This window comes from Macaca fascicularis, chromosome 7 (assembly GCF_037993035.2).
Source record: "Macaca fascicularis isolate 582-1 chromosome 7, T2T-MFA8v1.1".
NCBI lineage: Eukaryota > Metazoa > Chordata > Mammalia > Primates > Cercopithecidae > Macaca > Macaca fascicularis.
The window spans coordinates 48,552,629-48,573,887 of record NC_088381.1 but is presented as its reverse complement, the minus strand read 5'-3'; the positions used below and the strand labels follow the sequence as shown (position 1 = coordinate 48,573,887).

At 45.5% G+C, this 21,259-nt stretch overlaps 1 protein-coding gene across 3 annotated transcripts in view; it reads right to left on the bottom strand.

Moving 5' to 3' along the window:
• Positions 1–21,259, bottom strand: part of THSD4 (thrombospondin type 1 domain containing 4) — a 687,670-nt gene that overhangs the window by 34,542 nt on the left and 631,869 nt on the right. For all 3 annotated transcript variants that reach the window (XM_045395681.2, XM_073996160.1, XM_015453017.3), the window contains 5 exons: positions 19,270–19,445; positions 16,756–16,852; positions 10,066–10,341; positions 2,670–2,799; positions 868–1,072 (listed from right to left, as the gene is read on the bottom strand). In XM_045395681.2, the coding sequence (XP_045251616.2) occupies positions 868–1,072; positions 2,670–2,799; positions 10,066–10,341; positions 16,756–16,852; positions 19,270–19,445 (884 nt within the window). The remainder of the gene's footprint in view (positions 1–867; positions 1,073–2,669; positions 2,800–10,065; positions 10,342–16,755; positions 16,853–19,269; positions 19,446–21,259) is intronic.

Here is a 21,259-nt window from a genome sequence, read left to right as displayed (position 1 = left end):
AGTTGCCTAGGAGGAAGATCTTAGGATTCATGGCTTACATCCTGTTTTGAGTAAAGAATATTATTGTCAGTCCCTCCAATTTTATTGTGAATTCTTCAAACTGTTGACACACTGATTAATATGTAACCTGTGGACATTGAAGACGACACTGGTTTGCTTGGTTTGTTTCTGAGTCATAAAGTTTTGCTGATTTATTTCTCACTCATGAAGTTTTATTGACTGTCCTGCACTTAAAACATTTTAGCCTGTATGTCATCATCTGTAGCCAGTGATTGCAACCTCTGTGCTGTACCCTCCAATGAAAAAGACAACTCCGATTCCAGGGGTCCCCCTCTCCTCTCCTAAACTTTCTTCTAAAAGCCTTTCAACTCGTAATAGACTTTGGAACACGTCCAACGTTGTTCGTGTGTCTTCTTGGGTTGATCCTTACATTGGCTTCCAATAAATATTTTATCAATTTATTTCTGCCTTAATAGTCTTAATTTTGACAGACACTACTCTATTCTTCCAGGCCTCAGTCTTTTCATCTATAAAATGGGTGGGGAAAATTGGAAGGAGTTGTCTCTACCAGCAGTTGCCAACCTTTGCTTCACTATGACTCATAAAACAGATGAGGCCAGTATCACAGGGCTCCCCTAGGCTCACCCATAAGGTTGGCTGTGGGCGGCACACACTATCCTAAACTCTATTCAACTATTGGTACATCCTGTGGTTTGCAAAAACAGCCATCCAGACCCCCAGACCCCCACAGGAGGGATGGGTTCCCTCCTGTGGAACTCAAGGTTACCCATCTCAGGTCTTGGTGGGCTGGAGAGTGTGGTGGGAGCTGGAGAGGGAGCTATGGAGCGGGCTGCCCTGCCTGCGTACCGAGGTCCAGTCAGTCCGGATCTGCCACTCGCTGCAGATCTTGAGTTGGCAAGTGCTGGTGGTCTCGGGCTTCTCCAGGTGCTGGCAGCGGTAGGGCTGCACTGTCAGGCTGCGGTTGGCGTACACCTGGCGGCACAGAACCTGGCGGTGCTGCATGCCCAGGCCACAGGTCTTGCTGCACTCAGACCACTCCCCGATGTCCCAGCTGGTTCAGGAATGAGAGAGCGAGAGTAAGAGACAACCTTCAGTCAACAAGAAGTGAGCGTGAGCCCGCACCAGCGTACACAGAATCATCAAAATCACCATGGGTGGAGTTTCTTACCAGAGCATTGCTTAAAAGTCAGCCTAGGCCAGGCGCGGTGGCGCATGCCTGTAATCCCAGGACTTTGGGAAGCTGAGGTGGGAGGATGGCTTGAGCCCAGGAGTTCGAGACCAGCCTGGACAACATGGCAAAACCCATCTCTACAAAAAATACCAAAGTTAGCTGGGTGTGGTGGTGTGTGCCTGTAGTCCCAGCTACTTGGGAGACTGAGGTCGGGGTATGGCTTGAGCCTGGGAGATTGAGGCTGCAGTGAACCATGATTATGCCACTGCACTCCAGTCTGGGCAACAAAGCAAGACCCTGTCTCAAAAAAAGAAAAGAAAAAGAAAAAGTCTGCCTAAGGGTCATCTGACTCTGTAAAGGAAGATAAATTTGCTTGACACTTGACATGGTATTTACCAGTGATTAGGGCCCAGATTCTATAAAAAGTTACAGAAAACTGAAAAGGTACAAATGATTTTTATCTAATAAAATAAACCCTCCAAAGGTTAGCATTATTACCCTGTAGATCATTAACTCACTTTTGCTACTAACTTAGAAATCTTATTCTAGTAATCTTTATTTTTCATTAACAATTCCCACATCAGTTTCACAAACCCTCCTCTGTCATCTGCTCTGTTATTAGGTTAAACGAGACATCAACCCATGCTCATCATACACTTGGATGAGAATTATATTTTTATTAGTCTGAAAATTGGGTTTTGACCCTCTTAGGGCCCTTTCCCCTTGTTTTTCTTAAAGTGTCCTATTTATCATTCAATAACCAGTTCAAGGCCAGGCGTGGTGGCTCATGCCCATAATCCCAGCACTTTGGGAGCCTGAGGTGGGCAGACCATTAGTGCTCAGGAGTTCAAGACCAGCCTGGCTGACATGGCAAAACCCCGTCACTACAAAAAATACAAAATTTAGCCAGGCGTGGTAATGTGCACCTGTAGTCCCAGCTACTCGGAAGGCTGAAGCGGGAGAATTGCTTGAACCCAGGAGGCGGAGGTTGCTGAGATCGTGCTACTGCACTCTGGCCTGGGCAACAGAGCTAGACTCCACCAAAAAACAAAAACAAAAACAAAAAACCAAAACAGTTCAAGACCTCTCCCGAGACACTTTTCTTGGCCTCTCCAGGCTGATGTTTTTGTGACTTGCATTATCCTCTTTCTGTAAACAGCTCACCTACGACACTAACTACACCAGCTTCTCATTCTTTGCTTCCTCCTTTGTTTTCCTTAACAGGCTCAAACCTAATTGCTCCAGCTTTGCCAAGGGTGGGCTTCCCAGAAGTGGGTTGACTTGCTAAAGACTATCAGCTCCTGAGTTCATCCTGAAAGACAGGTATGCCTGCTAAACAGACTGCATTTTATGCATGGACCAAGTCTTGGATTTCTAAATTAGATTTAGACTGACTTATATCTGCTCCTAGAGTCCTGTGCTCAAGCGACCTGAAGTGACCTGGTAATAGGTGACCTAAACGGAGGGGCCATCTTACAAGGCTGGGCAAGGGAAGATGTTGCAGGGCTCCTCCTCGGGGGTCGGCTTCATGCTGGAGTCACAGTAGCTCTCAGGAGCCTCTTCATGAGTGCTTCTGTGCACACAGCGGAAAATAGGGTACTGCGATCCTGCAACAACAGGAGAATATCTGAAGGACAGTCCCACACACTGAAAAGTTGGGCTATGGGTGGAGATGCACAGAGATTCGGGTGCTGATGAAGAGAGGGCACAGAAACAGTGAGGACAATTCACACACACATGCACGCTTACACTCCCCCTTCGTTTGAGGGTTTACACACACCTACCTCACAGGGTCTTTGCTAGGCACTGTGGGGGTACAAAGAAGAACCTGCCTTAAAAGGGAAATGATTATAGACTGAACACAAACAGTAACTTTTCTAAGGTTCTCTGGAAGTGTCAAAGAGAAAGTGTCCTGAAAGGGTCAAGCTTCATTCTAGAGAAAGAATTGGGCTTGGGTAGACGTGTGCCTGTGTATTTTGGAGGGAGGGGGCTGTCTAGGTCATTAAACTGGAATGAAAGTACCTGCATGACAAACTAGCCTGCTAGACCAGGTACATTTAAGGGACAGGTTGAAGTGCAGAAGTAGAAGATTCAAGAAAGGGCAGAAGAGCAGCTGCTTCCCCCTTTGGCAAGCATCTTACATATTCTTCTAATAAAGTACCCATCCAATGGTATTTCAGTGATCTGAACATATGTCTACTTCCCATGAGACAGTGAGCTTCTGAGGGACAGGGCTACCTCTTTTTTTTTTTTTTTTTTTGAGACAGAGTCTCGCTTTGTCTCCCAGGCTGGAGTGCAGTGGTGCAATCTTGGCTCACTGCAAGCTCTGCCTCCTGGGTTCACGCCATTCTCCTGCCTCAGCCTCCTGAGTAAGCTGGGACTACAGGCACCTGCCACTGCGCCCAGCTAATGTTTTGTATTTTTAGTAGAGATGGGGTTTCACTGTGGTCTCGATCTCCTGACCTTGTGATCCGCCCGCCTCGGCCTCCCAAAGTGCTGGGATTACAGGTGTGAGCCACCGCGCCCGGCCAGGGCTACTTCTTAATCTCTGTAGCCCCAGTACCTACGAGAGTAGCCAGGTGATCAACAAATGACTGTTGAATGAATGTTTGAATGGTGTTGAATGAATGTTTATAACAGTTGTAGTTTTTTTGTTTTACTTTCATTGGATTAATAAGGATACATCTACTTTTGATAAAAAGTCAGAATTTGTTAAATGGAATGTCTAACTCTCAATTAAAAAAAAAAGCAGATTCAATTCTGCCTTCCTCTCTCTGCTGCCACCTGGTGGCAACACTGAGCTATTACTAATGGACGTTTATAACGTGAGACATGTAACCCCTGAACCTGACGTCTGAACAAACCACGGGAAGATCCTTCTTCACAAATAACTGTCTTCCCCACAGTCCAGGCCAGTATACAACTCCTGCCGGGAAGAATGTTGTACTTTATTCTACAACTCTGTCTTATCTCTGTTGCTAATTGGCCAGGCATTCATACTTTCTGAAGCTCCAACTCCTTACGATTTTAACTGCAACACAGGGGCTATCTTTTAACATAAACGTCTCAATATTTCAACAGTCATGAAACTGTTTCAGTGGTTTTTCAAGCTTATCTTGTATGACACACTGAGCCAGAGGGTAGTAAGAAACTTGACAGTTTGCAAGACAGTGTTGAATCTGAAACAATCATTTGTTTAAATTACCCGGCAGTAAAAATTTACAGTGTGGCTATAACTTGAGACCATTATTTAAAATAACGTACCAATTAAGCACAATTATTGGCTGAGTAAAAGGCAGTACTGATTGTAAAGTTAATGGGAAGCAAAAACTTTTTGTGGAATTAGTTTGTCCAGCTACAGATCTCCTTCCATTAAATAGAACAGATTTTTAATTAAATTCAACAAACATTAAGTACACTGTGCAGTTATAAAGGTGAATATAAGGTTCACAGCTTGCAGTGGGGCTCAGCTATTAAGGGATTAAGTAAAGGTCTTATTTAGCCTATTCCTTTTCCTTCAGACCATGTGGGTTTAGCTTTTCCACTTAGATGTTTGTGGATAGGAAAGCAAAAGGAACTATCTCAACCACTTGGCACTCAAATAAGGGAGAAATCAAATTTTTTTAATCAAAAGGATACAGGCTACCATAGGAATGTTCTGTGTCTTGGGAAGATAGGTCCTGCTGGGGTTGTCTAGCATCTGGCCGCTGCTTGTCTTCCCTTGACATTTTATGGCGTTTATGGACATCGTCCATGGTCCAGTTTTATGGAAATGAACTCAGAGGCCCTCTGGCTCTCTGAAGGTGGGAAAATGCCAGATCTACACATCTTTTTTAAATTTTTTTGAGACGGAGTTTCGCTCTGTCACCCAGGCTGGAGTGCAGTGGCACAATCTCTGCTCACCACAACCTCCACCTCCTGGGTTCAAGCGATTCTTCTGCTTCAGTCTTGCAAGTAGCTGGGATTACAGGTGCCTGCCACTGCGCCCTGCTAATTTTTGTGTTTTTAGTAGAGACATGGTTTAGCCATGTTGTCCAGGCTTATCTTAAACTCCTGACCTCAGGTGATTTGCCCACCTCGGCCTCCCAAAGTGCTGGGATTACAGGCGTAAGCCACTGCGCCTGGCCCATATCTACAATTCTTGAGTCTAGTGACTGCAGTGGTTTCTTTCTTTGGGTCAGTTTTAATATCTTTAGAAAGGGAGACAGCACCTGGCCACCTCCCATTGTTCAAGATTGCAATTCGATTATTCCTCTACTTGCTAGCAAGCAGGAACAAGGTGGTGAGGTCAGGAGTTGGCTGGGCTTCAGGCAGCAGGAAAAATATCCGGGATCAGTTGGGTTGCCTTCTATGCGGACATGTTGATTAAAATAGAAATATGTCATGTTGAAGGGGGGAACTGTACATGGGTAATTAGCAGATAATAAATGAAGTCAGTGAATTCAGGGGCTAGTGTAGAGGTCAGTGGGACATTATGGAAGAGAGACAAAATAAAGAATAAGAAAAAATTAAATGAAATGACTCTAGACTTGGAACTGTAGGAATCAAATGAAACAAGCAAAGAGTTTGACAGAGGCCTGATCAATGGCTGTGTGAGTATGGACCACTCTTGGATGCCAGCAACAGGGCCCTTCCCTGAGATGGTGATATCACAATGCTGGAAGCACTTTGACAAAGGGAAATTCGACCATGAAAAGCACAGAAATGTGTGGTGTGGATAGCTCCACCAGGAAGGACTAGAGAAGGGTTTGAATGAGGGTATGTGTGAAAATACACAATGGGATCACAAGGGGAAAGGACTTATTCTGTGCATAAGTGACTTGGACATTGCTGGGAGGCTTGGGATTTCCTGGTCACTTGCCATGACTGCTGATGACCATTAGATGAGCTCCATATCTGTGCCTCTGCATTGCCTCACCTACCCTGCATGTCTGGTGCCATCACCGCCTGGGAGAGAGCAAAGGAGAGGCCTCCATGGGGCAATGCCACTTGTCACATGAAAGAAAAAGGAACTAGGATTGCCAGAGAAGGGAGAGATGGGAAACAATACATCCCTAGGTTTGCTTTATTTCCAAGGCACTGCTTCAGTATCTCTTGGGCCTGAGAACTGGTGTCATTTACTGGGTAAAGAACAGATAGACATGTTGCCTCAGACCTTCTGAGTGGCAGATGCTGAGTGTGTGTGTGTCTGTGTGTGTGTGTACATGCACACATGGGTGTATATGGGCTAAATATCGAAAATGGGTCTTGTGCATGCTCAGTCCAATACCTCACACTCTTGTGAATCTGTGTGTGTGTTTCTGCAATGCAAAGGACAGAAGATTAAACAAAATCATATGGAAATCTAGAGAAAAAGATTTTTTATTTTTTATTTTTTATTTTTTTTTGGGACGGAGCCTTGCTCTGTCACTCAGGCTGGAGTGCAGTGGCATGATCTTGGCTCACTGCAAACTCCACCTCCTGGGTTCAAGCAATTGTTCTGCCTCAGCCTCCTGAGTAGCTGGGATTACATATATGCATCACCATGCCCAGCTAATTTTTGTATTTTTGGTAAAGACAGGGTTTTGCCATGTTGGCTGGCTGGTCTTGAACTCCAGACCTCAAGTGATACACCTGCCTTGGCCTCCCAAAATGCTTCGATTATAGGTGTGAGTCACCATGCCCAGCCACTTATTCAGTTTCTAACAGGTAAATCCACATGCTTTATGCTATGTTGACAGAACATGGGGCAAAGGCAATAACAGACTTGTATATCTAGGATACAATAAAGATGTAAAATCTACCCTTATGTGTTTTCTAGTAGCTCATATATTCCACATGTGAAATGTGGTGATGATATATTCGTTTTTTCAAAAAACACAGGAGTGCCTACTGTGTGCTCGCTATGATGCCAGGTGCAGAGGCTGCAAAGTGTATATTCATGGAGACAGCCAAGCCAAGCAGGGCTGGGACAGAAATGTGTCCTGAATTGCTGTGAGGTCCCAAGGATGAAGTGCCTACCTGTTCTTTGCAGAATCAGGAAGGTTTGCAGAGGAGGCGGTCTCAGAGCTTGGAGTATGAGCAGGACTTTGCTGGCCAGATACCAGAGTGTCGTAAGGGAGGGATACTAGCATATAGTGAGGTAGTAACAGTTATGTTTTGCTTTCAGCCTATCAAAACTTTAATTTATTTAAATTTCAACTCCATACCTCAATGTGGATCACACAGCTGGGGATGGATTGTGGGGACAAAAACTGGAATGTTTGGTTATGAGTTTGCTCCATTAGAGAGATCGTGGGAGCATCTGAACCAGCACATGCGTTTGCCCTCATCTCATGCTGCTTACAACGCAAGGCCTTATGGGCTCTGGACAGGGTGACAGAGAATCTTCTCCACATGACACCGTTGGTAGAAAACCACACAATGACAATTTTTATCCTTTTCATGACTTTCCCTGTTTTCACCTAGTTCTGAGTGTATCTGGGTCCTTTGATGGGCATCACACCATTACCTAAAGGTAGAATATTTCAATAATAATACATTTTTATCTTGGGTTCCTATATCATTTACGTTATATAGTGCTTACCTCTATAATATCATGGAGTCTCACCAAAATGGTTTTGGCCTTAATGCAGAAATATTTCTAGCTTTCTGCCTCTGTCAAGGCATATTTTATAGGCATTTAATTTTTCCTCACAAAGTATATAAAAGAAGTTGGTCCAATGAATCTACAGTCCAAATTCTTTGCACATTTATTAAGTATGAGCATAATAAAATTTGCACAATAAAACCTCTATAAATCAACACTCCAGTTACCAAATCATTATGGAATCGCAGAGGTTCCAGGCAGGAAAAGCTCCAGCCCCCAAGAAGAACCAAAGACCTAAATTCTAGTCTCAAAAGCCACTAAGTCAATGCTCTTATGAAAAAGATAAAAACTTTAGAAGTTGTCATGAGAGATTTTTCAGTGTGCTAATTTTGTGAGACGTTCCAGACTTTGTACTCTTAGATACAAGTACCAAGAGAAAAGAAAGGAAAAGGAAAATAAAAGAAAAAAGAAAAGAAAAGAAAAGAAAAAACCCCACCCCAAACCAATGCTCTGGGATATCACACAGTTCCCCAGTTTGCGGAGATTCCTGGGGGATACAGCCTTCCTGTTTCTTTAGCAACCTCCCCTCAAAGAACAGCTGTTTCAGGGGATCAAACAGGACTTTACTACAAACAGGAGGCCATTATCATATATATGAAGGAAATTATAACTACACAGTTCATAGGTGTATCTTTGCAACAAGTCAGCTTGAAACAGAAGCAGCACTGATTCCAACCTGGAAATCAACCTGGTATGGAAAATGTCAGATAAAGGGTTTCTGGATACCACATTCCACATCTATCTTAACTTCAGAGTTTTCAAGGAAACGGGACCCTGGGTCCACTTCATCATCCTGATGTGACCCCTGTAACACTGCCATGTTTTGCTTTCAGCCTATCACAACCCTGCTTTATTTAAATTTCACCTAAACTGTATCCTTCTCCCAAATCCTTCAACTCTATGTTTTCTTTTGTTTGGAGAGACACCCCATGCTTCCTCTGGTGTGTGGACTCCCTTGTTGTGAGGGGTCAATAAAGCTGACTTTGTTGGGCTTCAGGTTTGTCCTTGGTGGTCCTAGCTGATCAGGTTAGAATAATGGATGAATACAGGGTTGGGATTTTACTGGGATAGTATGGGAGTTGTGAGTGTTGGTCAGTGTAAAAGCCAGCTAACTAACATGCCAAGCCCCCAGAGTATGTTTTATTTTATTCTTTTTTTCCTGAAATCCTGAGATTTGAGAATGAGTTTCAGCTGGGATTTGTGTAAGTCTTCCACAACCCTGACTCGGAGATTAAATTTTAGATCTTGAAGTATGTGAGTGTATTCTGTTTATTAGTGAATATATGTGCGCAGCAGGCCGGAGTTGCTCAAACCCCACACATGCCAAAGACAGGCCCTTGACCAGCTCCTGAGAGAGAACCTCTAAGCCCTTGGAATATGCCACCTGATAAGAGTGTTTTTTTATGCCTGAGGTGTTGGGCCCCGTGGTATTGGTTTGGCTTCTGGGGTGGTAAAGGGAGAGTAGCTAGTGTCGCTCATGTGGGAGCTGTGTACCTAGATGAGAGACTCCAGTAAAAACCCAGGACACCAAAGCTCGGATGAGCATCTCTGGTTGGCAGTACTTGGCATGTGTTCCCAGTCTCTGAGTTACATCATTTCTGAGAGAATTAAGTGCATCCCTGTGTGACTCTGCTGGAGGGGACACCTGGAAGCTGGCGCCTGGCATCTCCTGGACTTTTTCAATGCGCCTTTTCCTGTATTAACTCGAATCCCTGCCCTTTGACTGTGATGAATTGTAACAGCTCTTCTGGGTCTTGTAAGTCCTTTGAGCCAATCAGTAAGCCTGAGGGTGGTCTTGGGGGCCCAACACAATCTGTCACACCCGTGAGCCATCTCACAGACAGGCTCACAGAGGTGACGGTTTGCCATGTCCCTTGGGACAGGGTCCCCAGTTGGTACCAGTCCGTGGCCTGTTAGGAACCAGGTCGCACAGCAGGAGGTGACTGGTGGGTGGGCGAGATCAGTGGTGGCGTTACCTTCTCATAGGAGTGTGAACCCTATTGGGAACTGTGCAGGCAAGGGATCTAGGTTGCGCGCTCCTTATGAGACTGCAACGCCTGATGATCTGCGATAGGGCAGTTTCATCCTGAAACCATTCCCCCCACCCCACCACCATCCACGGAAAATTGTCTTCCACAAAACCAGTCCCTGGTGCCAAAAAAGCCAGGGACCACTGCCCTGGGCCACCCACACATTCCTTGCTTAGGGTTCTGCAGGGATCCACACGTCCTCCACGCAGGCTCACCTTTCCCACAGGTCGTGGAGCATTCTGTCGTCCCAAGCTGCTTCCAGTTGTGATCCCGGCTGCGCCGTGGGAGCTGCGGTGCTGGTGGCACCAAGTTGTCTGGTCGACGGGGAGAAAATCTGTCCGGATGCCTGACTGGGAAGGTCTGTGCCGATTCTGAGGTGAACATCTCAGGGGCCTCCCCACGCAAGTCTTCCTTCTCCTCGTTCCTCCCTTTCTCTTCTCCCTCCTCCTGGCTCCTGCCTTCTGTCACCAACTGGCCATTGAAGGGGTCCCCTAGGAGAGGTGAGCGTGCACACACAGAATCAGGATCAGTTTAGACCCTGGGTTGTAAAGAGGAAACTGCTTCGACATTAGACGCTGTGTAGCATGAGATCATTTCTAAGTCACAGCACATAAGCACATCTGTTTAAAATAAGCGGACACCCACTAGTGCTTTCCCTCACATGCAAAGCACTTTTGAAAATCAATAAGACAAAGACGAACGTTGCAGTAGGAATAGTAGTTGTGAGCCACAGAGAGTTCACATAAAAAGAAACAGAAACAGCTAAAACCCATGCAAAAATCCTCAACTTTACTCATAACTCCATAAATACATATGAAAAGAACACCACCACCACCTCTATTTATCCAACACCAAAGACTGGAAAGTTTGGAAACCCTTAAATCCCTTAACTCCTGTTGAAGGTGCAGGAAAATACACTTCCAGTCACTATGGATGAGCCTGCAAATAGACGCATGGTTTTGGAGGGAAATCTGGCATTATCTATCCAAATTTTAAATGCACATACCCTTTGACCTAACAATTCAGTTTCTAGCACATTTGTTCCGCAAATATTTTCTTTTACATAAATCTGAATATACAAGTATGGTTACTGAGGTATTATTTGAAATAGCACAACAGTAGAACAGACACAAATGTTCACCAGTGGTACTGGTTAAACTACGTTATGCTACAAGTACAAAATGGAACACTATGTGATTTTTGAAAAGAATGCAGCAAATATACATTCTGACATGAAGAAATGACTGAATATTGTTTGGTGAAAGAAAAAAGCATAACACACACACATACACAAAGGTGTGGCAGGTCACTTTTTTGAGATACTAATTTGTATTTGATTTTCTATCTTTATTCCTCCACCTCCTCCTCTAGTTTGAAAGAGTAGCCAAGTCCTTAGATGTTACTGCTTTGTTTTTGTGCAGGACAGAAAACAAAAGCTGCTAGAGGTCAACAGCTTTCCCTTCCAGGAGTGCAAGCCTAGGCTTTCATTAAGAGTACAGTGGATGTCCTTGAGGGGCCAGCCCAGTGAGAGGAGAAGGGCACATTTTGAGAGAGAGAAAGAGAGAGAGAGAGAGAGAGACAGAGAGCAAGAGACAGAGAAACAGAGTAAGACAGAGACAGAGAGCAAGAGAGACAGAGACAGAGTGTGAGACAGAGACAGACAGCGAGACACAAAACCAGAGAGAGACAGAAAACCAGAGAGAAACAGAGACAGAGAGCAAGAGAGAGACAGAGACAGAGAGCAGGACAGGGACAGAGACAGAGAGCAGGAGAGACAGAGACAGAGAGCAAGACAGGGACAGAGACAGAGTATGAGAGAGACAGAGACAGACAGCAAGAGAGAGACAGAGAGAGAGCAAGAGAGAGACAGAGACAGACAGCAAGAGACAGAGACAGAGAGCAAGAGACAGAGAGAGAGAGAGAGACAGAGTGTGAGAGAGACAGAGAGATAAGAGACAGAGAGCAAGAGAGCCACAGAGACAGAGACAGAGAGGAAGAGAGACAGAGAGGGACAGAGACAGAAAGCGAGAGAGACAGAGAGCAAGAGAGACAGAGAGAGATAGAGACAGAAAGTGAGAGAGACAGCAAGAGAGACAGACAATGAGAGAGACAGAGAGCAAGGGAAACAGATACAGAGGCAGAGAACAAGAGAGAGACAGAGACAGAGAGCAAGAAACAGAGAGACAGAGACAGAGAGCAAGAAACAGAGAGAGACAGAGAGCAAGAGACAGAGAAACAGACAGAGTGTGTGAGACAGAGTGAGAAAGAGAGAGCAAAGGAGAGAGACAGAGAGTCAGAGAGGGATAGACAAAGAGAGAGACAGACAGCAAGAGAGACAGAGACAGAGAGTTAGTGAGCGAGAGAGAGAAAAAAAAGAGAGAGAGAGGTTTTCAAGGTAGAGGAGAGATAGGAGTCTGGAGTCTTGGGTTTCCTGAGTGACATGGATCCTCAGGTGTACCAGACAATGTCCAGTGTCCCAGGAGGAAGCCACACCTGCAGTGGGAGAGGGGACCTGGCTGCCAGCCTCACCAGCTTCCTGTGCCCCCCATGCAGGTTGGAAGGAGCAGAGCCCTAACCTGAAGGCCCCATGAGGCTGTTCCTGGTGGCACCTCAGCAGAATTAGTATGGACAGACCACCGGGGGGGTCTAGCCAATGCTTTGGCTTGTCTAAGACTCTAGATCTTTCCTTATATCTGGGGTGAGAATGTGTGTGTGTGTGTGTGTGTGTGTGTGTGTGTGTGTGTGTGTAATCCCCAAGCAGACTGCGATTGAATTATCTACTGGTTTCAAAGAAGGGTGAAGTTGAGGTCAGATTTAAATTGACTAATGGAAAATAATAATATGAAATGTTCCTTGCACTTCTGAGATTGTAGATGATGATTCAAATGACTGGAAACATGTTTGTGTATGCATAGAAAAGGGCTAGGCAAAATCCCACCAAAGGGTTAGACTCCCTCTGGGAAGGGCACAGGGTTGGGAGCTATTGATTTTTTTTTTTTAATAGACTATTTTTTTAGAACAGTTTTAGGTTCACAGCAAAAGTGAGTAGAAAGAACAGAGTTCCCATACACCTCCTCCCACCACACAGGCACAGGGTCCCTAACTACCATCATCCCACATAAGAGTGGTACATGTGTAACTGATGACCCTACACGGACACGTCATTATCGTTTAGAGTTCACAGTCCATACGAGGGTTCACACCTGGGGGTGCACACTCTGTGGGTCTGGACAAGTGCACAGTGACAGGCATCAGCCAGTGTAGTATTACACAGAGTAGATTCATTGCTCTGAAATCCTCTGTGTTCCACCTGTCCATCCCTCTATCCTCCCAGCCCCTGGCAACCACTGATCTTTTTGCTGTCTCCATAGTTTTAACTTTTCTAGAATGTCATATAGTTGGAATCAAACAATAGGTAGTCTTTTCAGATAGGCCTCTTTCATTTAGTAATATGCATGGAAGGTTTCTCCATGTCTCTTTGTGACGTGATGATGGCTCATTTATTTGTGGCCCTAAATAATATTCTATTAGTTTTAATCTATCCACCTATTGAAGGACTTCTTGGTGGCTTCCAAGTTTTGGCAATTATGTGGCAGTTGCTTTTGACTGTATATATTTCTATTTTGACGGAATATTGTTCAAGTATGTATCATTTTAATACAAAATAAGAAGGCAAATTCTAGGGTTACTGTAGATCACAGTTAAAACTACAAGGGGGTGGTCGGGTGCGGTGGCTCACACCTGTAATCCCAGCACTTTGGGAGGCCGAGGTGGGTGGATCACGAAGTCAGGAGATCAAGACCGTCCTGGATAACACAGTGAAACCCCATCTCTACTAAAAATACAAAATAGCCGGGCGTGGTGGCGGGTGCCTGTAGTCCCAGCTACTTGGGAGGCTGAGGCAGGAGAATGGCGTGAACCCAGGAGGCAGAGCTTGTAGTGAGCCGAGATCGAGCCACTGTACTCCAGCCTGGGCGACAGGCTGTGAGATTCCATCTCAAAAAACAACAACGACAACAACTACAAGGCAGCTGGGTGAGGTGGCTCATGCCTGTAATCCCAACATTTTGGGAGGCTGAGGTGCGAGGATTACTTGAGCCCAGGAGTTCAAGACCAGCCTGGGCAACATCGCAAGACCCCATTTCAGCAACAACAACAATAACAACAACAACAACAATGACAGTAATTAGGGCTTTCTCAGCATTTTTTTTTTTTTTTTTTTTTGAGACAGAGTCTCACTCTGTCACCCAGGCTGGAGTGCAGAAGGCTCACTGCACCCTGTGTCTCCCAGGTTCATGTGATTCTCGTGTCTCAGTCTCTTGAGTACCTGGGATTATAGGCGAGTGCCACTACATCCAGCTACTTTTTGTACTTTTAGCAGAGATGGGGTTTCGCCATATTGTCCAGGCTGGTCTCGAACTCCTGGGCTCAAGCAATCTGCCCACCTCGGCTTCCCAAAGTGCTGGGATCACAGGCATGATCCACCGCACCGGGCCTCTCAGCTTTTTGCCAGGGCTTTCTTACTTAGTTGGCTATTATGCTTCATGGTTTAAAGTATGACGTGCAAATATGACCAACAAAATCAGGACCAGGTATGTTGATATAAATGAGAACCATCCAAGATGTTGTTGGACAAAAAAATTTAAAAAGTCTTTTCAGTGCCTTGTTCTGGGCTCTACGCTAGGATGGACAACGAATTTATTCAATCTCTTACCATGTCCTCTCCCGTGCCAAAAACCACCTTGTAGGGTTTTTCTTCTATTTTGCAGACTGGGTGTGTGTTCAGAGAGGTTGCTGACTCACCTGAGGGTACACAGCAAGAAGGTACAGAGCTAGATTCCAACTCTGCCTCCGGACTCCAGTGACATGGAAGAGGAAGCCTGGTCACAATGCCCCTGCTTACCAACTTTTTACAGGCGACCCCTGCAGACCTGCCCTGTCCCAGGGAGCTGATCCCAGAACCCCCATGCTATTCATGAGCTGAGACCCATCAGGCCTGACAGAAATCATCATCATCCTGATAGATCTCAAATAGTCTGTCCGATTATCCCTGTCAACCAGCAATCTTATCCCTGTAAACCAGCAAACCAGACCCCAGAAATCTTATCCAAATTTGGTTTCTCAAACTGTGGATTGCTTCTGGACATGACACAAAAATTCTCTGTTGCGCAGAGTTTGCTGACTTGGAGTCTGGACAACACACCCACCCCATGTGCTGGGGATGCACCGGCTGTTGTCCTCCCTCTGTAGCAATCAGATAACCTGGTTATCCCATCCAAAGTTCAGAGAAGGGATGTTGCAGGTTTGGCATCTGTACCTTTATTTTCTTCTAGGATATGGATTGGACCAAGTAACCTCTCAGCCATATAACAAGCACAAAGTATGGTCACACGGGCCCTCCTCAGGTCACTGCCCAGGTGTGGGACCAGGACAGTTATTAACTTATTCTTCCTAAGCTTCCATTTCCTCACTCTTAAAATAAGGCTAATAATAGTACTTCCCTCCAAGTACCTCCCTCTGTCATGAGAATTCAAAGAACTAATCTATGCAAAGTGCTCAGCACAGCAGTTTCTAAGCCCTTGCACACAGCAAAGACTCAGTGTGTGTGAGGTATAATTACCATGAATACTTCCACAGACCTTCCTATTTTAAGGACGGAAAAGACTGTCTGCATTTGGGTGGTGGGCTCCATCATCCTCTGGTAGAGAAATGTCTGCAGACACAGAGAGCAGTCCCATGCCCAGTGCCAGCTGAGAGAAAGCTGCCTGCTCTGTCCATAAGCAGAGCCCACCAGGAAGACTCAACATGGATTGTTAGGTGTGAACTCATTATTCTTGTCTTATAGGTTAAAGTATTATTAACAGAAACAAAAGGGGAACCAAGAGAAAAGGCATACAGTAGACAGATTATGGCCCCCTAAAGATGTCCACATCCTAATCCCTGCAATCTGTGAACATGCTACCTTACATAGCAAAAAGGGACTTTGCAGGTGAGACTAAATTATAGATTTTGAGAAGGAGAGATTATCCTGGATTACTTGGGTGGGCCCAGTATAATCTCAAGGGTCCTTATAAAGGAAAGAGAGAGGAAGATGAGAGTCAGAGAGGAGATGTGATGAGGTCAGGGTCAGAGAGAGATCTGAAAGTGCCGCCCTGATGGCTTTGAAGGTGGAGGAAGGGGCCAGGAACCAAGGAAGGCAGGTGGCTCCTAGAAGTTGGAAAAGGCAAGGAAGTGGGTTCTCTCCTAAGAGCCTCCGGAGAGAGTGGCCCTGATGACACTTTCATTTTGTCCAAGTGAAACCCACTTCACACTTCTAACCTCCAGAACTTTAACAGAGTAAATGTGAATTGTTTTTCCTTAATTTTGAGATAGGGTCTCACTCTGTCGTCCAGGCTGGAGGGCAGTGGTGCGATCACAGCTCACGGCAGCCCCAACCTCCTTGGGCTCAGATGATTCTCCCACCTCAGCCTCCTGAGTAGCTGGGATTGTAGGCACACACACAATGTCTGGCTCATTTCTGTTTTTTTTTTTTTTTGTAGAGACAGGGGTTTCTACAAAACCAGGCTGGTCTCGAACCCCCGGGCCCAAGCGGTCCATCTGCTAGATCCTAAAGTGCTAGGATTACAGGCATGAGCCCCCTTGCCCGGCCTGGAAACTAGCATAAAGCATTTCAAATGTTGAACTGGCAGGGCAGACCCAGGATGCTCATGCCATTTTTGAATCGAGTAAATGAAACAGTTTCAAGGCTCAGACAAATGGTGAAGCCTGCTCCACTGTCAAGGCCCCTTGGCTTTGAAATATGCGTCCCTGGATTTTCTCTGTGTTGGATGCACAAGAATTGAGAGAGAGAGAAGGCTTTACAAGGAAATGACCAGAGTCCCTGGCCACGAGACAAGGGATTCTACCTGGTCTCCTGTGGGGTGGCACCTGGGGGCTGATGGCGTTGGTCCCCATGATCACGTACTCGTAGTGCACGCCTGGGTTTGGCTGCTGGTGTATCATCTGCTGACACAAAAATCAGTGTTACTGCACTTGGCACGTACTCACACCCCTTCTCCTGCTGGCTTGGGTTTCAATGGCATTTGCAGAACTACTGATAAATGACTGGATTGGTTCACTCTAGTAACGCATCTAGTAACATCAGTGAACCTGTGGCAGATTAAACGAAGTTATTTCCAGATGGCTTTTTGTCATTTACTTTTGAAGAATGAAGAACTTAGGCTGAGCAAATCAGAAGAAAAGCAAGCTAAGAGTCAAGATTTTCTAAACTCCAAAGGAGAAGACGAAGCAATGGTAGCAGAACCTTTCTGTCCTTAGATTTTGCTCAGTGCTCTCAAAACGTCCAACACAGATAAATATGTGTACATTGCAGGAGACCTGTTTTAACACTAGGTGGCGCGATAAAGTCATGCAAACAAGCAGCAGACCTTCTGGACAGAGTCATCCCGGGATCCTTCAGGTTCCTTCAAAGTTCTCGACCTGGCTGGTGAGGCCGGCCCCCAGGTCTCTCCCTCTCATTCACGGAAAGCCCCAGAAACACAAAGAAATGGGGTCAGGAAAGCAGGTAGAAGGGACCCAAATCTTGCTGCGTCATATCCTCTTAGGAATGATGACAAAAATAGGACAGCAAGCAGGAATCTACATAGGGCTGTGGAAGTCAGCAGCTGAACATTAACTGGGCTGAAAACGTATTAAATGAGCATGGCCCAACAGAAAACGTCCCTCATTATCGGATTTTGAGGGCAGTCCTTGCTGCCCATGGCTTTCCTGATGGGAAGCAGGGTGGTGGGCTAAACCGAGCAGCCGAATGAGAACCCACGGTGTAAATATGAGCTGTGCAAGGAGACACGGTCAGGTCTGATGTCTCCGTCTCCGCCGCTTTATAAAGCAGCTCTCCTGCTGACCAGCTGTGTAACCTAGAGCAAGCCCCTTTGCCCCGCAGTTTTTGATTTCCTCCTGGGGAAAGGAAGAGGTTAGACTCTTGTCACTCTCAAAGATCGTTTCCAGCTAGAAGCATCTCTGAGTCTCTCCTGCATAGTGGGTCCTGTGTCTGTTCTTCCCGTTTACCACTCCCTTACCCACTTCCTCTTACCCACTCCCTACTGACGAAATGGGTCTTCATTTTAGAAATCACCCACAGGAAGGCAGACCTGAGAACCCCCGGGATTCTCCTACCCAGGAACCAATATCAAACCATCGGCGTTGCAGAAACATGGCGGTGGGCACTGAATCCCCGAGGGACACAGTTGTGTGACCTCAGGTTCCTGCTGTATATCCCTCATCCCCGTACTCCCTTTTCACACAATCTTCCTCTCGGTCTGCAGCTGGAAATCCTCCCTCCCTCTCCGGTGCCTCTTCTGCCTGAGCATTCTGCCAGTGCAAAACCTTGTCCCGTTTATGAAACTGCTGTTGGCTTCCATTCCTAGACCACCCACGGCAGGCTTTTAACAACCTGAATTTTTACCTCTGATGCCATTTGAAATGGATTCAGAGTCAACCAACCAACTGGACAGTCTAAAAAAAAAAATCCAAAATCTACAACAAGACTTCCTTTGTAATTTCGAATCCACTAGGCCCAAGAGGAAAGGACATAGAACCCTGTGTAGGTGGAGAAGTAATGACAATGCAATTAATAATATGTCTAAAATTCTGACACAGCAAATATGTTAATCAGCTTAGCTTTGAGGACAGAAAGAATATGTATACTCATGGGTGATCTCATTCTTTTTATCCAAATGTTATTTCAAGCTTTTATTTCTTATCACCCTTTATTTCCTGATCTTTTAAGAAGACTGGATTCTAGTGGTTTCCTTAAACGTAAAGACCATTTAAAACTCTTGAGCAATTTAATATTTCAGTTTCACATAAAATAAATTAAGGTTTTATCTTCTATGAAGCAGGGAGCTTCTAGTGAACCTCTCTACTGTGACTCTGAGCTTTATTGTTTCATCTGGAGGGCTCTGGAGCTCTCCTTTCTTCATGTGCTCTCAGAGTTTGAACAGGGCTGGGAGCTGGGAGCAGTCCTGCCTTCCTTTAGGCTCTTGCTTTCTTTTGCCATAAAAAGAAAACATGCCAAATTAGCATTATAAGGAAAGTGCCTGGAGGAGATCCAATGCTCATGAAATAAAGGGCATGTTTTGCCTCTGATTTGGTTCAACAAGTAAAGTTGGTTTTACTGGGTCAATAAACTCCGAAGGTAATAAGCATCTGGTGGAGTTGGAGGTTTCTATGAGCTAGGCCCATTCAGAAGTAAAGGCAAAGATAAATGCCAAGCATTCAAGGGGTGCCTCCAACAGGCTCTGCTCAAAGGGTTTTTACAGAGTATGGGCAATGATTTGTTGCTTATTTGTTCAGAGTATGTTCCTTTGAAGTGACAAGATTCAAAATCCAAAGAACAGTCCAGAAACATCCAAACTCACGTAGACATCCAAGATCTCATTGGTGGGACCTTCGGCCAAAAAGGACTCTCCAGCAGTGCTCGAAATCTCATTTGGACGCTTGTAGGTGAACATGGTCCCTCCGCCCTCGTATTTTCCTGGTCGATCAATTGCCCAGTTCCCATTGATGATGGAGCGTCCAGAACGACTTCGCAAGGCTGTTGAGAAAAATGAGACAGTTCTTCGGGTAAGCCCAGGGTGTGCACAAGAAACAGAACGGACTCCCCCAGTTTCTGGCTTCTTCATTCATCAAGGTTCTTGTGCCAGGCAGTGATCCAGGCCCTGGGGCACCATTAGGCATCTAGATGACATCGCCTTGGGCTTCATCACTTCTTCAACCCACTCTAATCCCTTCTATCACTTGGACTTAGTATAGAAATGCGGGGTGGGGGCTGGTTAGGTGAAAAGGATGTGGAAGCTGGGAGGGAAAGGAGAAAGAGGAGGAAGAGAAAAAGGGGGGAAGGGAAACGGATTTATATTATATACCATTATCTAGGTGAGAGGTTGCACATTGGCAGCCCACGAGCTGATTTTGGCCCATAGATGGGTTTAGTTTGGCTTCTCTGGTGTTATTAAAAAAAATAACTGAGCCCAAATTTAAGAATTGAAATATTTCACATAAAAAATTTAGAGTTCTGGCTTCTCTTATAAACCAGGAAGACATGTTAACATTGGCTTCACACTCCCTCGTCACAGTAATTGGCTGGAGCCCAGGATGGCTGCTCCTCTCTGATGGGCCCTATATGCTCTGATTTGCCCCCGTCCCCACCCCTCCCTGTTGCCCCACAACACTGAGGCTAAGTCTCAGTTTATTACTCCTTTATTTGTGAACATGGATGATTTATATCATTTATCATACTTGCATTGTTCTTTTTCTTATCCAATTTTTTCTCCCCCCCGACCCCACCTTTTTTTTGAGACAAGGTCTTGCTCTATCACCCAGGCTGGAGTGCAGTGGTGTCATCCTGGCTCAGTGCAGCCTCAACCTCCTGGGCTCAAGGAATCCTCCTGCTTCAGCCTTCTGAGTAGCTGGGACTACAGGCACGCACCACACCTGGCTAATCTGTGTGTGTGTGTGTGTGTGTGTGTGTGTGTTTATATATATATATATATATATTTTTTTTTAAGAGATGTGATATATATATATATATATATATATATAAAATTTTTTTTTTTTAAGAGATGGGGTTTTGCCATGTTGCCCAGGCTGGTCTCAAACTCCTGAGCTCAAGCGATCCGCCTGCCTCAGCCTCCCAAAGTGCTGGGATTACAGGTGTTAGTCACTGTACCTGGCCCAGAATTTTTCTTATAATTCTCTCTAGTACAAGTGGCAAAGCTAAAGGCAAGAGGGTCACATGATTTTCTCCTTACCTGGTCAGCTTCATTCATTTCTGTGGCCTTCCTGCCTTCCTGAGCATCTGAGGCCGTGGGCAGTGTTAGATCCCCCACATGCACTGTCACATGTAACCATCACAACATTGCAGAGCAGATGTTATAATCCCCATTTTTCAGAGTGGCTCAGAGATGGGAGGGAACTGGTTCAAGTTCATGAGGCCCATTGGGGTCAGACCTGTGATTTCGAGTCTGTACTTAGGAAGGGGGTATGAAAGGAGAAGGAGGCAAGGAACAAGGTGTTGGAGTTAACAGGAGAAGAAAGGGAGGTATCTGGAAATAGAACTTCTTCAGCTACCCTTGGCACCTGGAAACCCACAAGTCAATGGAGGACTGGTTTAGAGAAGGTCCTTTGTTTTTTGAGATGGAGTTTCGCTCTTATTGCCCAGGCTGGAGTGCAATGGTGCGATCTCGGCTCACTGCAACCTCTGCCTCCCGGGTTCAAGCGATTCTCCTGCCTCAGCCTCCCGAGTAGCTAAGATTACAGGCACCTGCCACCACGCTCTGCTAATTTTTATATTTTAGTAGAGACGGGATTTCACCATGTTGGTCAGGCTGGTTTTGAACTCCTGACCTCAGA